This window comes from Triticum dicoccoides, chromosome 1B, assembly GCF_002162155.2.
Source record: "Triticum dicoccoides isolate Atlit2015 ecotype Zavitan chromosome 1B, WEW_v2.0, whole genome shotgun sequence".
Lineage (NCBI taxonomy): Eukaryota > Viridiplantae > Streptophyta > Magnoliopsida > Poales > Poaceae > Triticum > Triticum dicoccoides.
Window position 1 is genome coordinate 667,311,270 of NC_041381.1, and position 18,951 is coordinate 667,330,220.

General features: G+C 44.8%; 1 protein-coding gene and 1 pseudogene across 1 annotated transcript; both read left to right on the plus strand.

Annotated features, from left to right (window-relative positions):
• Positions 1-1,636: 1,636 nt before the first annotated feature.
• On the plus strand, positions 1,637-4,716 carry LOC119349518 (annotated as a pseudogene).
• Positions 4,717-8,705: 3,989 nt separating this feature from the next.
• LOC119350862 (ATP synthase subunit a-like) lies at positions 8,706-10,425 on the plus strand. The gene has a single exon (XM_037618492.1). The coding sequence runs from the start codon at positions 8,706-8,708 to the stop codon at positions 9,813-9,815; it is 1,110 nt and encodes a 369-aa protein (XP_037474389.1). The 3' UTR covers positions 9,816-10,425.
• The last annotated feature ends 8,526 nt before the right edge of the window (positions 10,426-18,951 follow it).

An 18,951-nucleotide genomic window follows, 5' to 3' on the forward strand; every position in this document is an offset into this window, starting at 1 on the left:
TCCATCCAGATCGCGGTACATGTTCGGACTGCTCTGGATTGTAGAGGAACGAATTTCAGGCTACTTTAGATGGGGTGGGCTGCACCCATTCTCGGTACGTACAAGGTGGGCACCCATTCTCGGTTAAGATGGGAAATCCTATAGGGGTAGAAATGCTACATGAAAAAAATCCGCTCTTGCTGTATTAGGAATTGAAAGTAAGTCAACTCCTTCCTCTTAGAGCAACTTGTCGCAGCTGTGACTACTCTTTCTATTTGAATTGAATGTCAGCGAATCACTTGTTTCACTAATGTGACTAGTCTTGACTGCAGGTTTTTTCTTTCTATAGAGAAGTGACTGCGCTAGAGATGCTTATTAAAGGTTTGCTTGGTGGCTTCCTTGCTTGACAGGCTTTCCTTGTTGATTGGCTTGGTCTGCTAGTTCCCGGAAATCACTTCCTCTAAGTCTTAAATAGCAGAACCTACTCTTTCTTCAAAGAATGTAGCATACCTAAGAAATGATTTCTCTAACGAGTCAAAGCGTAGGCGGATTATGATCACGATCCTGATCATAATCCAAACAAAGGTGCATGTACGGTTCCTAAGGGATACAATTTTGTCCTAATCATCGAGAAAGATGAAATAAGTTGATAGCGCGATCTCGTACTAACACATACTCTCTAAATATTTCAGAACTTGCATGCGGCCTTCAAGCCACAACCGCGGTATGAGTTCTGATCTCAGACTTTGGTTTGGGGGCTGCTGGCCCCTTCGCGTCGACAAGGAAACTGTGGACGACAATGGTTTAGAATTCGAATAAAACGAAGACCCTATCGAAAAAATAGAGGAAAGGGCGGAAAGGGGAAAAAGTAAAGTCTAAGCGACATATGGCACGAAAAGGAAATCCAATTTCGGTAAGACTTGATCTGAATCGTAGTTCAGATCCAAGTCGATTCAGTGAGGGCGACCGCGAAAGTCACCGAATGGGTTCGGTCCGTCTTTTCCTGATCTTTGTTTGTCCACCCAAAAAAGGCGTGAGAGGACGTTGCAGATGTCCGGGACGGACACGACTTCTTCTAACGCTAGAAGACCACAGGAAGAAACCCGGGACCAGAGCATGTCGTGAAAGACGCACACGGGGCGGGCGTGCTTCGACCGTGTCTCCGGGGCACAGTTGAATGTAGATATCATGAACGCGAGGATAAGGATACCAGGCCGAGAAACCCGGGCAAGTACTCCCCTAATGTGCCGATCGCTAGCGCATCCAGGGCCCCGGCGCCCAGCTCTGCTGGAGAGGCCGTCACTGATCTGAAAAGTGCGTCTGCGGTTCGGATAGACTGATTCTGCGAACGCCTAGCCCCAGGAATCAATAAAAAACAAGTGCTAAGTTTCATTTCAGATCAGTGAATAAACCAAAAAAGAGACCTTTCTCGCTCGACGCCACACTATGCTCCGCTTCAACAAATGAGAGTTTTCGGTGGAACCGGTGAACCACGCGAGCTGGTTAGATGCGTGGGGCAGAGGGCTCGTAGTACCTGATAGTGCAGCTATGCAGTGGAAGGGAAGGAGCCTAAATCGACCCCCTTCTTTCTTTTTTATTCAAAGACACAAAAGCAAGCACAAAAGAGATTGGACTCTCGGATGAGACTAAACAGCTACCGTTCCGACGCGCCCCTGACCCTATCTTGATTCAAACCGAAAACCCTCTCTAAGGTGGAGCCTAGTTGAAGCTGTCATTCAAAGAATAAATGGGAATCCAAATCCACTTTTAGGGATATAGATGAAGTCTCGCTCAGTAAAGAGAGTTGTAGATTCGTAGAAGAGGATCAGAGTACGCGCGCTACAAAAGGCAGCTAGCCAATGAAAGTAAGTGGAAAGAATATAGTACTTTTGTACTGACCCCTCCGGGGCCCCCGGTTGTTTTGGCGCGCCCTACCCCAACGTTAGACTATTGCCTTTTTAGCCTACGCTTGCTGCTTGCAGCATGGATTCGATAGATCTATCGAATCCATGCTTCCCCCGCCCCGAAGCGAGACTCTATCCAGATCTCAAAGAATAACGAGCTAGGCGGCCGGCGGGCAAAGAAAGGGGGCGGGGCGTTTACTTGAAAATGACAACCGCCTGTTCCAGCAGCGGGGGCCTTGCACGAAAGCAAACCTACGATTAAGTAGCAGTTGCTTTCGCTGATGGGCCCAGTGAGGGGGGGCATTGTCCCTCAGTTCTTACCAACCTCAGGTGTGTACATCTAACTTATTATCTTCTTTTTTCATGCAAGCCTGACCTCAGCTGTCCATTTCTTATTCATTCAGGGCGCCCCTAGTGGACTTGGCGGTGCTCCTTTCTCAAACTAGAACAACTCTGAACGTTAGGGAAAATAAGGGAAGACCACCTGAGCGAACCGACCGAAGGGACTTTACTTATCCGAACCGAACGTTAGCGGCTTAAGCTAAGCCTATCACGAGCTGCGTTGCTGCTTGATCGGCGGGGAGGAAGATCTCAAAGTATGGGGCAAAGGATCAAGCGCTTTGACTTTGCTTTGTCCCCCGGGATCCACCACAGGTTGGGTTTGAGAGCCGTGTGATGGGTGACTATCTAGCACGGTTCAGAGAGCACGTGTATGTAGTCTGCGCTGGTGAATGGAAGCCCCCGCCGCAAAAAAGAAGCGGCTCTTCCCACGGCTCTGTCACCATTGACTCTATTTATTATTATGGTAAATCATTGTATCAAGATGTCAATCTTAGATCTTATTTTAGTTCGATACGTCCACCTACGAAACTCGCCCTTGGCTTTCGTCTCGGTAGGTGTATTATTCTACATTTTCCCAAAAGGACATTCATTCATTTCTTTCTTCCCGGGCGATCACCACGACTAAAACGAAAACAAGACAAGAAATCAAGACCCGTACTACAGGAAAAGGGCTGGTGGCCGACATTTGGGAAAGTCGGGCCGATCGGGTGTCTTCATTCAAGCGAGGGTACAGAGGAAGAACGAAACGAAGTGAGAGGCCGGGGGGCAGGGAAAAGAGTCGAGTCGATCGACCGGGAGAAGAAAAACGAAATCCGGATTTGGCCGAAAAAGATGCAACGTTATGGATACCATGACCGATCACCATCGAGAAAGAAGAATTTTGATAAATCACTTCGGGTGAGCGGGGCCTTCAAGCGGCCTCAATACGCCGGGGTTGTAAATGACATACCTTTCCTTATGGGAAATGCCGCCTCCTTACTAAAAAGGAATAGAATCAAGTTATTTTTACCAAAGAAGTCCCGCTCTGACGGCCCGACGAGTCATCTACTAAAAAGGACCCTCCCCGCTGTGCGCCCCTCCTTGAATTATTCGGTCATGCAATACTTTTTTAATACTAAGAATAAAATGCATTTCGACCCCGTCCTAGTTCTCAATCATTTCGTGGCACCGGGTGTGGCTGAACCATCTACGATGGGGGGAGCGAAGGGAGGAAGCTTAGATAAGAGAATACGCTCTCGCATCGCTTTTTTTTTAGAAAGCTCTACCAGCGAGAAAAAGTGTTTGGCCCGAGCCAAAAAGAGGTTGATCCACTTCATTCGCCAAGCGAATGATCTTCGCTTCGCGGGAACAACAAAAACCACCATATCGCTCTTTCCTTTCTTCGGTGCTACCTTCTTTTTTCCAAGGGATGGGGTTGGGGTTTATAATAACCCTTTTTTGAGTATGCCCGGAAACAACTCCTAGCTCAATTTAGGATCAAATGTAGGAACCTCATGGGTAAGGATAAGGTAATGGAATTGATAGAGAAATTCATAGACCTAGGTAGGATAGGAAAATTGATAAAGGGAATAGAGATGATGATAGAGATCATACTGAGAAAGAGGATAATTCCGTACGGGTACAACTCTTATTTGAACGAAGTGCAAAAAATGCGATCTTTTTTGTCTAATAGAACAAACACTAATACCTTAATTGAGTCGGTAAAGATCAAATCTGTTTATCAAAGTGCTTCTTTGATTGCTCAAGACTTCTCTTTTCAACTGAGGAACAATCCAATCTCATTTCGTTCCATTTTTAGTAAAATAGTGAAGGATATTCCATTAATAATGCCAAAAGGGGTGGAGGGGATACGTATTTGTTGTTCTGGTCGATTAGGGGGTGCGGAAATAGCTAGAACTGAATGCGGAAAGTATGGAAAAACATCTTGTAATGTATTTAACCAGAAAATCGATTATGCTCCTGCGGAAGTATCTACTCGTAACGGAATTTCAGGTGTCAAAGTGCGGATCTCATATAGTCAAAATAAGAAGGGACGTGCTATATCCGAAACGTACGAAATATAGTAAATATTTTAAATGCAGATGTAGTAGGGGTCGCGAACCGGATGGTACACAACTTGGTTTTGGAAGATATGGCACCAAAAGTTGTAGAGCTGGTCGTCTTTCATATCGAGCCATTGAAGCAGCGCGTCGGGCTACAATCGGACAATTCCATCATGCTATGAGCGGACAATTCCGAAGAAATTGTAAGATATGGGTAAGAGTTCTCGCAGATCTTCCTATTACGGGGAAACCCGCAGAAGTTCGAATGGGAAGAGGAAAAGGAAATCCGACGGGTTGGATTGCTCGTGTGTCCACGGGACAAATCCCATTTGAAATGGATGGTGTGAGTTTGTCAAATGCTCGACAAGCCGCTAGATTAGCGGCGCATAAACCATGTTCGTCAACCAAGTTTGTTCAGTGGTCGTAACGTAATTGGTTAGTGGGGAAAAACCGGTCCAGGACTCAAAAGAATTTGGCGTTCCTGAACGAGGGAAGTGGAAAGACAAAGAGGGATAGGGAGCTCGCCTCCTTCTTTTTTGTAATCGCCGAAATTGTACGACGACCCTTCTTGTTCTAGGCATACGACCCTGAGACGTGATGGTGTCACTTTTCCGGCCCGGTAAAGTGACAGTGATATAAATAAGAATAAGAAAGAGAAGCGTGATGTTGTCGTGTTGTCAGCAATCAAATTATCGTAAATAGATAGTACGGTTGCGTTGTTTCAATTTCTGTTCGTACTCTGATTGCTGTGGCTGCAGCTCGATCTTGGCAAATCTCTCAAATGGATGTCAAAAATGCTTTCCTTCATGGTGATCTACATGAGTTTTTTCTATATGCAGCCACCTCTGGGTATTGAAGTTCCTGATGGTCATGTTTGTCGCCTTCGAAAGGCCCTCTATGGGAAAAAAGCAACCACCTCGTGCTTGGTTTGAGCGGTTCAGCTCTGTGGTTCAAGCTGCTGGTTTCTCTTCTAGTGAGCATGACCCTGCACTTTTCACTCATACATCTGACCGCGGTCGTACCTTGCTTCTTCTCTATGTTGATGATATGTTGATCACTGGAGATGATCAGAAGTACATTGCTTTTGTTAATAAAAAGTTGAGTGAGCAATTCAAGATGTCAGATTGATTTTCTCTCCGTTATTTTCTGGGAATTGAGGTTGATAAAACTAATGATGGTTACTATCTCTCTCAGCATCGCTATACTCAGGATTTGATCTCACGCTCAGGTCTTACTGATACACACACTGCCGCTACACCCATGGAGCTCCATCTCCAATTGCGCCCTAGTGATGGTACTCCTCTTGAGGGATACCACTCGCTATCGTCATCTTGTAGGCAGCCTTGTGTACCTCACTGTGACCCGGCCTGACATTGCTCATGCAGTCCACATTGTCAGTCAGTTTGTCAGTGGTTACTTGAGGGAGATGCAAATACTTCATTCTTCCATAGTGCTGGCAATGGAAGACACATAAAATGTAATATTGCTTCTTTGGAACATGAAGGAAATGTTATACAAGATGAGAAAGAGTTGCAAGAACACATTTCTAGTTACTATAAGAGACTATTTGGTTCAGAGGACAGGGGGGACATATCTCTTGGTGGAAGCCCCTTGGTCAACAGAGCACATGCTATCAGAACTAGACAATGAAGAGTTGACTAAGCCTTTCACTATGGAGGTTTTAGAGTTAGTAGTTAAAGAGATGAAAACCAATACAGCTCCTGGCCCAGATGGCTTACCAGTAATCTTTTAGAAACATTTTTGGGAGATGGTTAAAGAGATGGTCAAAAGAATGCTTGATAGCCCGCATGCTGAGGAGTTGCAACTTAGAAGACTTAATTATGGGGTGGTTACTCTGATTCCTAAAACGAAAGATGCTGCAACTATCAAGCAATATCGGCCAATATGTTTATATTATGTTTGTTATAAAATTGTGACTAAAGTACTGACAAATAGGCTTGAGAGAGTTGCAGATAAGGTGGTGAGTAAGAGTCAGACGACATTTATGAAAAACGGAAATATTTTAGATGGGGTGGTCACTATCCATGAGGTGTTTCATGAGCTGAGGAGGACTAAACAAGAGGGGGTCATACTAAAGCTAGACTTTGAAAAAGCATATGACAGGGTGAATTGGGATTTTCTACAAGAGGTTTTGCTTAAAAAGGGTTTTCTTTAGTGAGAAGTGGAGAGGTTGGATTAAACAAGTGGTAGAAGGAGGTGCAGTGAGTATCAATATTAATGGAGAGGTTGGCCCATATTTTAAGAGCTACAAAGGATTTTTGCAGGGTGATCTCACCTCTTCTTTTGAATTTGGTGGTGGTCACAGAAAAGGGGGTCACTCAAGTGTACGGCATTCTTTGTCCGTCCAGATCGCGGTACATGTTCGGACTGCTCTGGATTGTAGAGGAACGAATTTCAGGCTACTTTAGATGGGGTGGGCTGCACCCATTCTCGGTACGTACAAGGTGGGCACCCATTCTCGGTTAAGATGGGAAATCCTATAGGGGTAGAAATGCTACATGAAAAAAATCCGCTCTTGCTGTATTAGGAATTGAAAGTAAGTCAACTCCTTCCTCTTAGAGCAACTTGTCGCAGCTGTGACTACTCTTTCTATTTGAATTGAATGTCAGCGAATCACTTGTTTCACTAATGTGACTAGTCTTGACTGCAGGTTTTTTCTTTCTATAGAGAAGTGACTGCGCTAGAGATGCTTATTAAAGGTTTGCTTGGTGGCTTCCTTGCTTGACAGGCTTTCCTTGTTGATTGGCTTGGTCTACTAGTTCCCGGAAATCACTTCCTCTAAGTCTTAAATAGCAGAACCTACTCTTTCTTCAAAGAATGTAGCATACCTAAGAAATGATTTCTCTAACGAGTCAAATCCGTTGTGAAATAAGGAAATGCACGGATCGCTTCTTCTACCCTTCTCTTATTCGCATTTCCTGCTTACTATTGAAAGAAAAGCTGTTACTGCTGCATATCCCCTTTTTCCTCTAATTCGAGCGAGTAAAGGCGCAGCTTCCTCATCTTTGCTTTATAGTTTGATATAATATAGAATTGGATTTTGCTTTCCTTTAAGGAGCTCTAGCTATCTTGCTGATCAACCAGTTCATACTATTAATGAAAGCTCTTTCACCCTGCCCGCGGGTAATCCCTTACTGAGCCTACTCAAGCAATCTCCCATTAGCCGCTCTTTACTTTATAGTCAAGCGATTGTAAACTCCTTATTTAGGCTAGCGACTTTGCTGATTAACAAGATTATCGCATTGGAGCTGTGACAGTTATGTAAACTACTTCTCTAGCAAGTAATGAATCTGAGGTCAAAGCCAATGAGTACGCCGGATGTTGCATTTTCGCAGTGAGGGAAGGTTGGCTTGACAGGCTTCGTTCTGGATGTTGTAATCTCTTCTCATGGTCTTTGTTCGCTTTATTATCCCGTTGTGAGAATGGCTAGGATTGTGGATCCACACGCCCCCCCTCTAGTCAGTACTTTCCGAGTAGCGCAAGGCTTCTTCGTTGGCAAATAAACGAATTAATGAACTAATTTCCTAATATGACGTGAACTTGAACTAGCATTGATCAAGTCCATGAGCTCATAAGAAGGAGTTCTTCACGTGATAAAGTCCACGGCTTAGCTTAATTCAATAAAAAAGAAAGTATCCAATCGACTTTAGGAGCGCCATATGTTTCTATCTGAAACGGTAAAGCGAGGCTCGCTATAAGGGTCATAGCTAGTTCAGGATTGGTAGGAAAGTAATACAAATGATTGTAATATGACAACCCCCAGGGGAGCTAGCCTTTGTGTTAAGATTAAAAAGAAGAGCCCTCTTTTCATACGACTCGGTGATTCCATTGCTCTAGCCGGCCGCAAGATTCGATCGCGTACAGCACGAGCACGAGATGGGTTGGGGACTTAGAAATGAGCTATGCTCCAAGAATTGACCCCTGAACTACCTTTGCCCACCTTTTCTTGTAGAATCCATTCCCCCTCTTTTATATATTTAGAATGCTTTTAGGGCTAGTGGAATGAGGCTGGAACCCATCAATATCGCTAAACCGGGAGAGTTGCTTGTGTTGGGTTCAAAGTTTCGCTCTACCAAGGCAAGATATAATATGCATCCAGCTTTAGCTGAATATCGTGAGTGTTCCGCGAAGTCTGCTAGCCATTGGCCTTACGTTCAGGATACTCCTTTCTGTCTTTGCGATGTTTGGTTATAAGAGAATGTTGCTCTTCAGAAAACGCGTATAGTGGCCTTCGTCAATGGGACAAACGCTCCAGTGTATGCGTTACAAGGCAACTAGCATTTTGTCATGGAAGTTCGTGAAAGAATGTTTCGTTGGAAAAACCAACGCCGACGTCAAGATCAGTCTCCTTTCAAAAGTGAGCGAGCAGAGCTGAAAAAGATGGAGTTACCTGGAGATGAGATTTCTTTCTACGGATATGAAGGATAGAAATATGCTATTTGCTGCTATTACAACGAATCAACCAATTCGTAGTAAGTGTTCCCGTCTTCCCGATCTACATGATTTTTTCCCAACCAACATCTCTCAGAACTTTGCTATAACGCCAAACTTGGATATAACGCCAACGCCTGAGCGAATTGCCGGCGTCACAATAGTTTTACAAATAGAAGAGTATTTGGGCCAAAATGAGTCCGAACAGGGAGCAGTCAATTTAGCTAGAACAGTATTGGGAGCCCGCCACCGAAATGGCGAAACTTGGCAGGGCATATTAGAGGATATTCGGGCGGGTGGTGGTGCCTACCCGGAAACCCCATTGGATCAATTTTCCATTATCCCAATAATTGATCTTCATGTGGGCAACTTTTATTTATCATTTACAAATGAAGTCTTGTATATGCTGCTCACTGTCGTTTTGGTCGTTTTTCTTTTTTTTGTTGTTACGAAAAAGGGAGGTGGAAAGTCAGTGCCAAATGCATGGCAATCCTTGGTCGAGCTTATTTATGATTTCGTGCTGAACCTGGTAAACGAACAAATAGGTGGTCTTTCCGGAAATGTGAAACAAAAGTTTTTCCCTCGCATCTCGGTCACTTTTACTTTTTCGTTATTTCGTAATCCCCAGGGTATGATACCCTTTAGCTTCACAGTGACAAGTCATTTTCTCATTACTTTGGCTCTTTCATTTTCCATTTTTATAGGCATTACGATCGTTGGATTTCAAAGACATGGGCTTCATTTTTTTAGCTTCTTATTACCTGCGGGAGTCCCACTGCCGTTAGCACCTTTCTTAGTACTCCTTGAGCTAATCTCTTATTGTTTTCGTGCATTAAGCTTAGGAATACGTTTATTTGCTAATATGATGGCCGGTCATAGTTTAGTAAAGATTTTAAGTGGGTTTGCTTGGACTATGCTATTTCTGAATAATATTTTCTATTTCATAGGAGATCTTGGTCCCTTATTTATAGTTCTAGCATTAACCGGTCTGGAATTAGGTGTAGCTATATCACAAGCTCATGTTTCTACGATCTCAATTTGTATTTACTTGAATGATGCTACAAATCTCCATCAAAATGAGTCATTTCATAATTGAATAAAAACGAGGAGCCGAAGATTCTAGGGGGCTACAGCTGCGCTTTTGCAGCACTGAACATGGTTCCGGGTACTCAAGATATTGCGTTTGTGTTTGGAGAGGTGTAGATTGTAGATTCCAGCCGAGAAGACCAGGAAAAGATAAGGATAAAGAATGTCATATATCTCAGGAGCTAGATCACTTCCCGATGAACAAGTAAGAATTGCCTCAACAAAAATGGATGGAATTGGACCGAAAAAAGCCATTCAGCTTCGTTATCGATTAGGTATCAGTGGGAACATCAAGATGAATGAGTTAACTAAGTATCAGATCGACCAAATTGAACAAATGATAGCTCAAGATCATGTTGTTCATTGGGAATTGAAGAGGGGAGAACGAGCAGACATCGAACGATTAATTTCTATTTCTCGTTATCGTGGAATTCGTCATCAAGATGGATCGCCCTTACGCGGTCAACGAACTCATACTAATGCAAGGACTGCTCGCAAGCAAATTCGGAAATGAAAGAAGGCTACCGAAAGAACAAGCAACGGATTTCGCGCTCATCCCTTGCTAAAGCGCATACGTTTTCTTGCTCCTTGGTACTTGTCTGATCAATCACACTGTTCATTAGTTCGATGTCTTGAACCGCTTACTAATCACGTATACGTATAGTAGGCCCCCTTCGCCACTCCACGTCTGGCCCGTCTTGGTCTCGCTCACTTCGCCCGCCTATCGTATCGGCTCGGCTTCGTCCGTCAAGCGACAGCTTCTGCCTCTGACGGCTTCACTATCGCTCATGACTGGTAGTACTCTATGTAGTAGTCGGCCTTTGTTAAGCTTCGCCAGAAGCGACTAGTCGCTTCCCGAATGCCTCTTTCTTGTACTAATTAATGTGTATGGTCTAGTCTTTCCAATGCCTCCTTCCTTGCCGCCAACGCACGCTAGATGGAGAGTAAGCAAGCTACCTTGCTTGCATTGCATTCGTTAAACGGTAGCTTCCGCGCCCTTCCTGCCTGCTTCAATTGATGTGAATGATCGTGTCTTCGACATCAATTTCAGTCTGATTAGATATGTCATTGAAACAAATCTGTTTTGTCTCTGTTTTCTTTTCGGATGATGAGGATGAGCCAGCCGATCCTAACATAATTTTGGAGGAGCCGGACGACGAAGCCTCAAAATCAGATAAAGATGTCTCCGACGCGACCGGACTTCCACTAGATTTTTATAGGGGTCAGGAGGGAAAAGATATGCTGTTTTCTATCAGTCCCAAGCGGATACTCCCCAGCTTCCACGGTCCGCTTACCGAGGAAGAGATGCGGGAGGACCCAGGGCCAGAGCAAGTTGGGTTGGGGTATAGAGCCGTAAGCGCGGTGGGGGTGACAGAGGATGTGCTCTTACGGTTCATAGTTGGGTATGATATTCTCGTGGATTGTTGGGAACGTCCTCTATATTCGAAATATGCCTTTCTAGGAGCATTACGATCTGCAGCTCAAATGGTCCCTTATGAAGTCTCTATTGGTCTTATTCTTATTGTGCGCCTTGTGAGCACGTTTGGATCCGCGAAGGCAATCGCTCGGATCTTCCCCTAACCCAACCCGGGAACGGACCGGAGGGAACCGCAGCATGAGGAATGTCCGCGTCTCGTCGCAAGGCTCATTTTGAGTTTTGGGTCATAGGGCGGGCAGTGCAGTCCGGGGCACAAGGGTCCTGGTACTACCCAGGTGCGAAGAACCCCGGAGGCGACTGCAATGAGCAAAAATGTCACTCACCGGCCTAAACGACGAGCAAACACTCGAACGTGAGAGCAAGGGATCACCCAACGAATGGACGAGCTCCAAGGAGGGAGGAGAGAGGGAGGCAAGAACCATGCTTTCAGAGAAGTGGCGGTCCGAATCCACTCTGACAAAATAAAATAACAGACTAAGCCGTGCCGTAAGGGGGGCATTCTCCACACGGGACGGGGCCAAGGCCTTCATGTATGGGTGACAGATCGGCCATAGGAGTACTCCGGGATATACACCAGGGCAACTAATGTCGAGCATACGATGATGCCGCCCGTTTTCATTTCGTGAAAGTCCCCGGCAGAGGAAAGGGCTGTAGGTGATGGCGCGTTCTGCTTCTTAGGGCGATGAAATCGTTCCTATGGGATCGTGCGTGGCAGCTGGTATAGATGATGATGAAAGGCGGGCCGCTTGAACCGGGACCTATTCTCATAATAGGCAGCAAGCAAAGCTAAATAGGAAAGGGGGCGACTGATGACTGCCTTTTTCGTCAGAAATCAAAAAGGGTGGAATGTGGAGCTAATATGGCTGGCTACAAGTATAGCCAAAGAAAGATGAGACGAGACGGACTATCAGAGGACGCAGCGGGACTACCAGGGGAAAGCCCACCCCCGCTAGCTAACATAGATATCTATTCTCGGTGCGCATATTCGAGATTTAGAATCTCTTTCCGACCAGGCCAGGCCGAATCGGGCCACCACTTGGGATGGGAATGGCTCAGCCCACATGCATCATTTGATGAAAGCACTCCAGTCCAGTCGCCTCCGATCAGTGGCTTGTCAACCACCGGACTGTAGCTCCTCACCAAATGCCCCTGCGTTGGGGCAACACAGCACATGACTAGTTCGCTCAAGGACCACACCCTCTCGAGAGCAGGATGCCGGCCGAGATGGAGCGCCAACCTAGACTTTCCTTGGGCTTGCCTTGCCCCAACATCTAAATAAAGGGCGGGCGCCGAAAAGGAAGCAGTGACGCCTTTTCGACGAAAGCTTAGCTTGGTAGGCGCAGCTTACTCACCCTACTCCCTTAGACAATGCAATGCTCTGAACACGGAAGTTTGCAGTTCAGCCCTCTTCTCCCATGCAGAGTCGCAGGCAGCGCCTCGGATAAAAGCACGGACGAGCCACATGCAGGGAAACTTGCACGTGTGGTTCTGGCCGGGGACCCCGGTATACTGTACTAATATGTGTAGGTCCCTGTAATTCGAGTGAGATTGTCATGGCGCAAAAGCAGATATGGTCCGGTATTCCCTTGTTCCCCGTATTGGTTATGTTCCTTATTCCTCGTCTAGCAGAAACTAATCGAGCTCCATCTGATCTCCCAGAAGCGGAAGCTGAATTAGTTGCAGGCTATAATATAGAATATGCGCGGGATGCGATCCTTAATAGTTCACTATTGGCGGAAGCCAATGTCTCGGGGACTCATTCTGACTTAAACAAGGGGTGGGTCATTACCAACTTCCAAATCCAAGATTTAGGGAAAAAAAAGAGGGGCAGGGCACTCTTCATTCTTCATTCGAAACTCATGAATGTAGGGTCGGAGGTTTTTGCCTTGTTATCAAAAAGGGGAGTTGGGTAAAGCAAACTCCCTCCTTGGACGAGCACGGGGCTTAGTCAAGTAGAACCGGGTTGCGCTGCTTGATGCTCCGATCGAAAACAAATCAGTGGGGCCATGCCGGTACGACAGAATATGCGTTAGAAAGGTCAATCCCTCCCCCCCTTTTTGATTTTTTTAATGAAAAACCGGGCCGAACTTCTAAAAAGCAGCCCACCCGCTTCCATAGAACAATATCGCGGCAACGTAGACCTAAGTGGATTTATTGGATCCTGGGGAACCATCACAAGTACGGCTGGCCTATAGAACGAGAATGCTGTGTCGTCCAGTGGAGCTTAGAAGAAGGTGACTCGGAGCCTAAGGAAGGTGACTGGCGCAGACAGCTGACTCCTTTTCAATAGAAAGGAATAGCCAAACCTACCCAGCTGGCTGGTCAATCTCAGTGATCTTATCGGCCGGCAAAGCGGAGACGGACGACCACGGTCCCGACCTTACCAGCACCGTAGGTTTACTAATCAATGAAGCCCCTCAACCTACTATCTTTTCTTACAAACTCAACCAAGCCTAACCAAACCCCATGCTCACGACATGTTCTTGATATTGATTGAGTTGGAGGGAGTCAGAGACTACCACGGAATCCTTCCATAGTCACCCCGGTGACCTTCGTCACCAAAGCGTCACGACAGTTTCCAAGACCCCTCATATAATCTCCAGTGGGGATCAGTCGGAGCACGTAGGAATGCCGACCACTACATAAGCCACGTCTGGCTGAGGCGAGCAGCAAGCGGGGGAGAGTATTTTGAAGTACAAGAACATTGGGGTGGGACGCTAGTACTTAAACTAGGGTTGCTTCTTAGCGCTAATCTTGCGTTTTTCAGCAGTTAGTTGTAGCGCGCCTTCCCTCCTTCTCTCATTTCAGAAAGATTTGGCAGTATTTTCTTATGATGACCTGGTCGAGAGAGTACGAAACATCGGTGTAAAAGATTGAGTGGGATGGTTATAGTAAGGGGCGAACCAAGTGCTTGCGCGAAGAAGCGAATCAATCAGAATGGAGACAAGGAAAGGAATCGAGGCCCGGCCCGGTAGCGATGCCTCTCACGCGGATGGGAGTTACTTTTCTTTATCACCGTAAGCGTTATGAAATGGACCCGCATTCCCCTTTGCTTTTCTTTTGCAACTAAGCTTAAAAGAAACATAGTTGTCTTTCAAGCCATTAGAAAACTCATTAAGTGCTCTGTTGAGTGAATGCCTGTTGAGAAGCTTAGGTCATACATTTCCAGCTAATTAGAATACAACCATGAAGGTGGGGATCGAATGCCATACAACTATTTATTCTGGTAAGTAGGATTGGAATGTAGTCCCTTTTTATTGGATCCGCCGCTCCGTTAAGTGAAATTCAAAGTAGGTGTGGGTCTAGGTAGAGGAAGTCATAAATCAAGTATCAAGTATTGTTATAAATATCGTATATAGTAGTTGCCAAACTCACAAGCATCACACACTTCGATCTACTTTATTGAATAACTTAGCTAGATAGAACCGACTCAAGCTTTTAAATGAAAGAAGCAATAATGGCATAATTTCTGTCTCAAGACCTCTTGCAGCTACAGCCAATGCAGCACCTCCTTGATCAACATACAACACAGCCCATTACGCCTTGCTCCAGTCGCAGTATAAAGAGAGACTAGAACCTACCGGGGAGCCCTCGGCAGAGTCCCTATCGTTGTTGCAACAATTACACACAGAGTTCCGGAATTTCACATTTGTGAGAAGAAAGGGTATGTGTGTTTGAAAGGAGTGGTGCAAGAACGTTTTCTGAGCCTCAGTCAACACAACTTGTTTCTCCTTTTCCGAACAGCATTCTTATCAGGACCCTCCTTTATATAAACCACTCGTAGATATATACCTGCCTGTGGCCTCAGATGAATACATCGATAGATAAGAAGGGAAATGCATGATCTAGAAAGGCTTACTGAGGTTTAGGGACGTTTGTGTGATGGATCGTACACTTACTCACGACGACTTGGCTATTCAATAAAGGACGGAGTCAACGTGAGCCTTAGGGTCCAAAAATATTCCATTGGTGTCAGCTATTAGCGATTATTCAAAGTCGTAATGGTATAAATTATTGGTCAATTCCACTGATTCTTCTTTCCCGTTCCTTCACTGGCTATAGCGCCTTACCTCTTCTGTGACTTGTCCTGAGATGAGAAGTATCAAAAGTGCCGGGGTTTGGGTTTATGTCATGCTAGACTCACGTTTCTCGTTCTTACGCCGGGTCCGCGACCTTACAAGGATACACAAGCTGGTGAAGGTTTTGGAGAAGCAGCAAGCTGTTCGGATTCAAGTTAGCTTTGAGCAGGCCTCGGGCGAGGAAATGCTTTGGCTGTGCCAGGAGATAGTCGGCTCAGGGGCTTTTGGGCGGAGCCAAAGTGGTCCACATACGTACCATTTCCATCATCACAAGATCCCCTTTTTCTGTGTGCATAGAGATAAAGCGTGCTCTTATATTTAGATAAGAGAGATATTTTTCTCAGCGCTTCCCCTTATCGGCTTGATCTTCTTCTGCCCCTCGGTAGAGTGAGTCTACTTAGCGAACTGGCAGGACGCGGAGATCGATTGATCAATATGCATATCGAGCATCTATAGTTATTCTCTCTTCCCAAAAGATATCTCAAGTCGCTTCCAACGTTTTGATGAGTAAGGGAGGGTATTTTCAACAAGATAACTATGGACGACCATCTTCCAATTTCCAATCTATATCTTTCATTGGGTAAGTAAGGGGAATAAGCAAGAACGGTGGAAAGCTTAAGAAAGTGCTAGTTCCTTTGCTGCGAATGGGTGGAATTGGTATCCCCAAAAGGTTGTTCTCTTAAAACCTCTGGCAAGGGGGTGTGGAAGAGTTCAAGTCTATCCCTTTGGTTAAGCTACTGTTGTTATACATCTCTACTATTATGGGCCACCACTTACTTAAAGGAAGTCGAGTACACATCTCCTTCAACCTGAAGGGCGAGGACCTGCAACGACGTAACGTTTGAAAGAAAAGTAACCAGCATAGGAGAGTGATCAGAAAGCATACGACTCGAGGGAGGGTTGGCTAATCAAATTAGAATGAAGATTCCGCTCTATATGATAAACGTTGGTTGACTTTGATACGAAGTGTTGATTGTGTTTTCTATTCGTTCAGACCCCGATAGTGCTTCTCGTTGTGACTGAAGGAAGGTTCATTCTGTGCAAGATATATGCTAGTTTACAAGCATGAGACCCTCCTTTCGGGCCGGTAGACAGAGGCCCGAAATGGGGAGCAAAAAGAGGTCGTGTCATACCATACAGATGAAATGAATGAAAGATATTCCTGCTGTTTCTGTGCCTATTAGTACTTCGCTCTGACCACATCAAGAGGAGTAGTTTGTTTTTCTTTTGTAAAGCGAGCCCAAGGAAATATATAGGAGAACACAGCTTGTTTTGTAGTAAGTAAATTCAAAGGCTCAAATCGTCTATATCAATGCAAGTATAGCTGGATGGAGTGACTCGTGCTTTCGAACCATAAACTAATGCCGCCTCTCGGGAGCGCGTGTTACTATTCCATTCTCTGGAGCACAATCCAACGGAAAAAAAGTATGTTTCCAACCTACACCTTTAGTTGTTCCAGCTCGTGAGGAAGACGACTATGGAATTCAGATTTCCTTTCTCTCGAAGCAAGCCAGTCCTTAATTAATGATAGGGAAGGAAGGAATTTCTCTTAGGCTTGTGAGTCTTTTTATCATATGGATGGGTCGTACAACCCTTACATGGTCTCTTGGCATGAAATTGGGTACTTTTCGTCTATGGCGAGATGGAAGTTATCTGCAAAGAATGCCAACTTAGGACCGTCAAAGTGGAAATCGTATCAACCCACCGAAACCGCTCTTTGGAATGGAATGCATAGTATTGTGCATTGGAATGGAAAAGTCGAATAATCAAGACATGGATCTAGTATCAACATGACCCAACTTCCATTCTCATGACCCAACTTATTCAATCACTTTCATTATCTTTCTATTGCTACAAATCGACAACAAAAAACATCCCTCGGAATTCCTGTTCGATAGGAAAAAATAGCTCTTCAACCAGAAATAGCAAGCAACATGTTTTTCTTCTCTCTTCCGGGCACACACCCTATCGGGTGACGCCACTGACAAACACCCTAATGGGGAACGCAACACTTCCTATAACAGAAAAAGCAATATCTGAAATCTTTAAGCAACTAAAAAAGACGTATACTAAAAGATATGTGTTGAAAAGGGATGGTCAATAACAAGATGAACCCAATGCCCAATCTTCCCAATAGTATTCCTTAACTCTTGAATTGATACACTTGTTCATGGCATCTATTCTCTATCTTCACTTTTCACCTTCTCATCCTTAACCTCAGTGATCTGTTCCTCCTAGACATCCTTCTGCATACAAAAACAGAAGAATAAGCACGGGCATAAATCAATAGAATAGTTTAGTTTCAGAAGTCTTTTTTGATTGGTATATCAATCATGGTTTATAGGGAAATAGTTAGAATAGGAAAGCTCTGTTAGTTACTAATGTTTGGGTTTTTGTTTACGGCAATAGTAGGTTTCTTGCTTGTCATATTTAGAATATAAGCATCAGTTACATTTGACGTCCAGCCTTTTTATAGAAGAGAAAGGAAGGGCAAGGGCGCAGCATAATATATAAGACAAACTTGCTCTTTGAGGGGAAATTTTTCCAACTAGACCGATAAATGAGAAAAAGTACCAGTCGTACCAAGAACCAAAGGCGCCAGCTTTCATTGATATATATACCGTATCTTTTAGCTGAAAAATCTATGGATAAGAACCGGCTCTGGGAGGAGGGGTGGCGCGACAGAGCAATGAAAAGCTGGGATCTTTCCCTATCTTCGGTCGTGACGCCTTTTCCTTTTGTATGAGAAAACGCTACAAAACATCCTTCTCGCGGGTTATCTTCTACTCAAGCAAGCTCTCTCCTATTCTTCATCCACCAACTAGCAGGAACGTAGGAGCACAAGAGGGTCATCATCTTCTGAAACGATTGGCTTTCGATCTGCTTTCCAAGAGGTGGTTTCTGACATGACCAGAAAGAGTGGAATTCTTGTTAGGATTGGCATGTCAAGTTGCTTTCTCGGACCCTAACATAAACCACCTTATCCTCTCGCAGATTGTTCTTTTGGACTGAGCAGAAGCACGACCTCTATCTGACGTTTTCTCTATCCCTTCTAATCTCTCAATGGCATTTCCATCTCTCGATTCAATCAATCAAGTAAGTCCGGATGACACTTGTCTTTATTTAGTGTTTCCCCGGCTATTCAGCCATTACTTGCATCTCAGGTTCTTTGTACCCTTTTTTAGTGCCATGCACACTGAGGTTTCTGGCATGACCGAATCTTTTGAGAATATCGCTTATTACGTTAATTTCTTCATCTTGATGTACTCAATCCATTAAAATTCCATAATTCCAATGCTATAATCCCTATATTAAGATGAAGTAAGAAAGCATCAGTCCTCTTATTTTCTGTCTTCTATGAAAGAATGTAGCTCGCTCTTTCAACCCGGGGCCCCCTCTGGGGAACTGTTTGAGTTTTAGCATCGACCCCATTTCCTTTTGATCGTATTACGCTTGACTCGCTGCAAAACATTTCGCTTTCTGCGCCACGCTCGTACGTGGTTTACACTCCTAGCCTTTCATCTGACTTTGCCATCGGGCAATTGTTTGTTTTCAACTGGATTGGATTCCGAACCAAGAAAGATAGGCAACTTTCACTTGAAAGAAAGGAGCTTCAGAACTCTTGTATT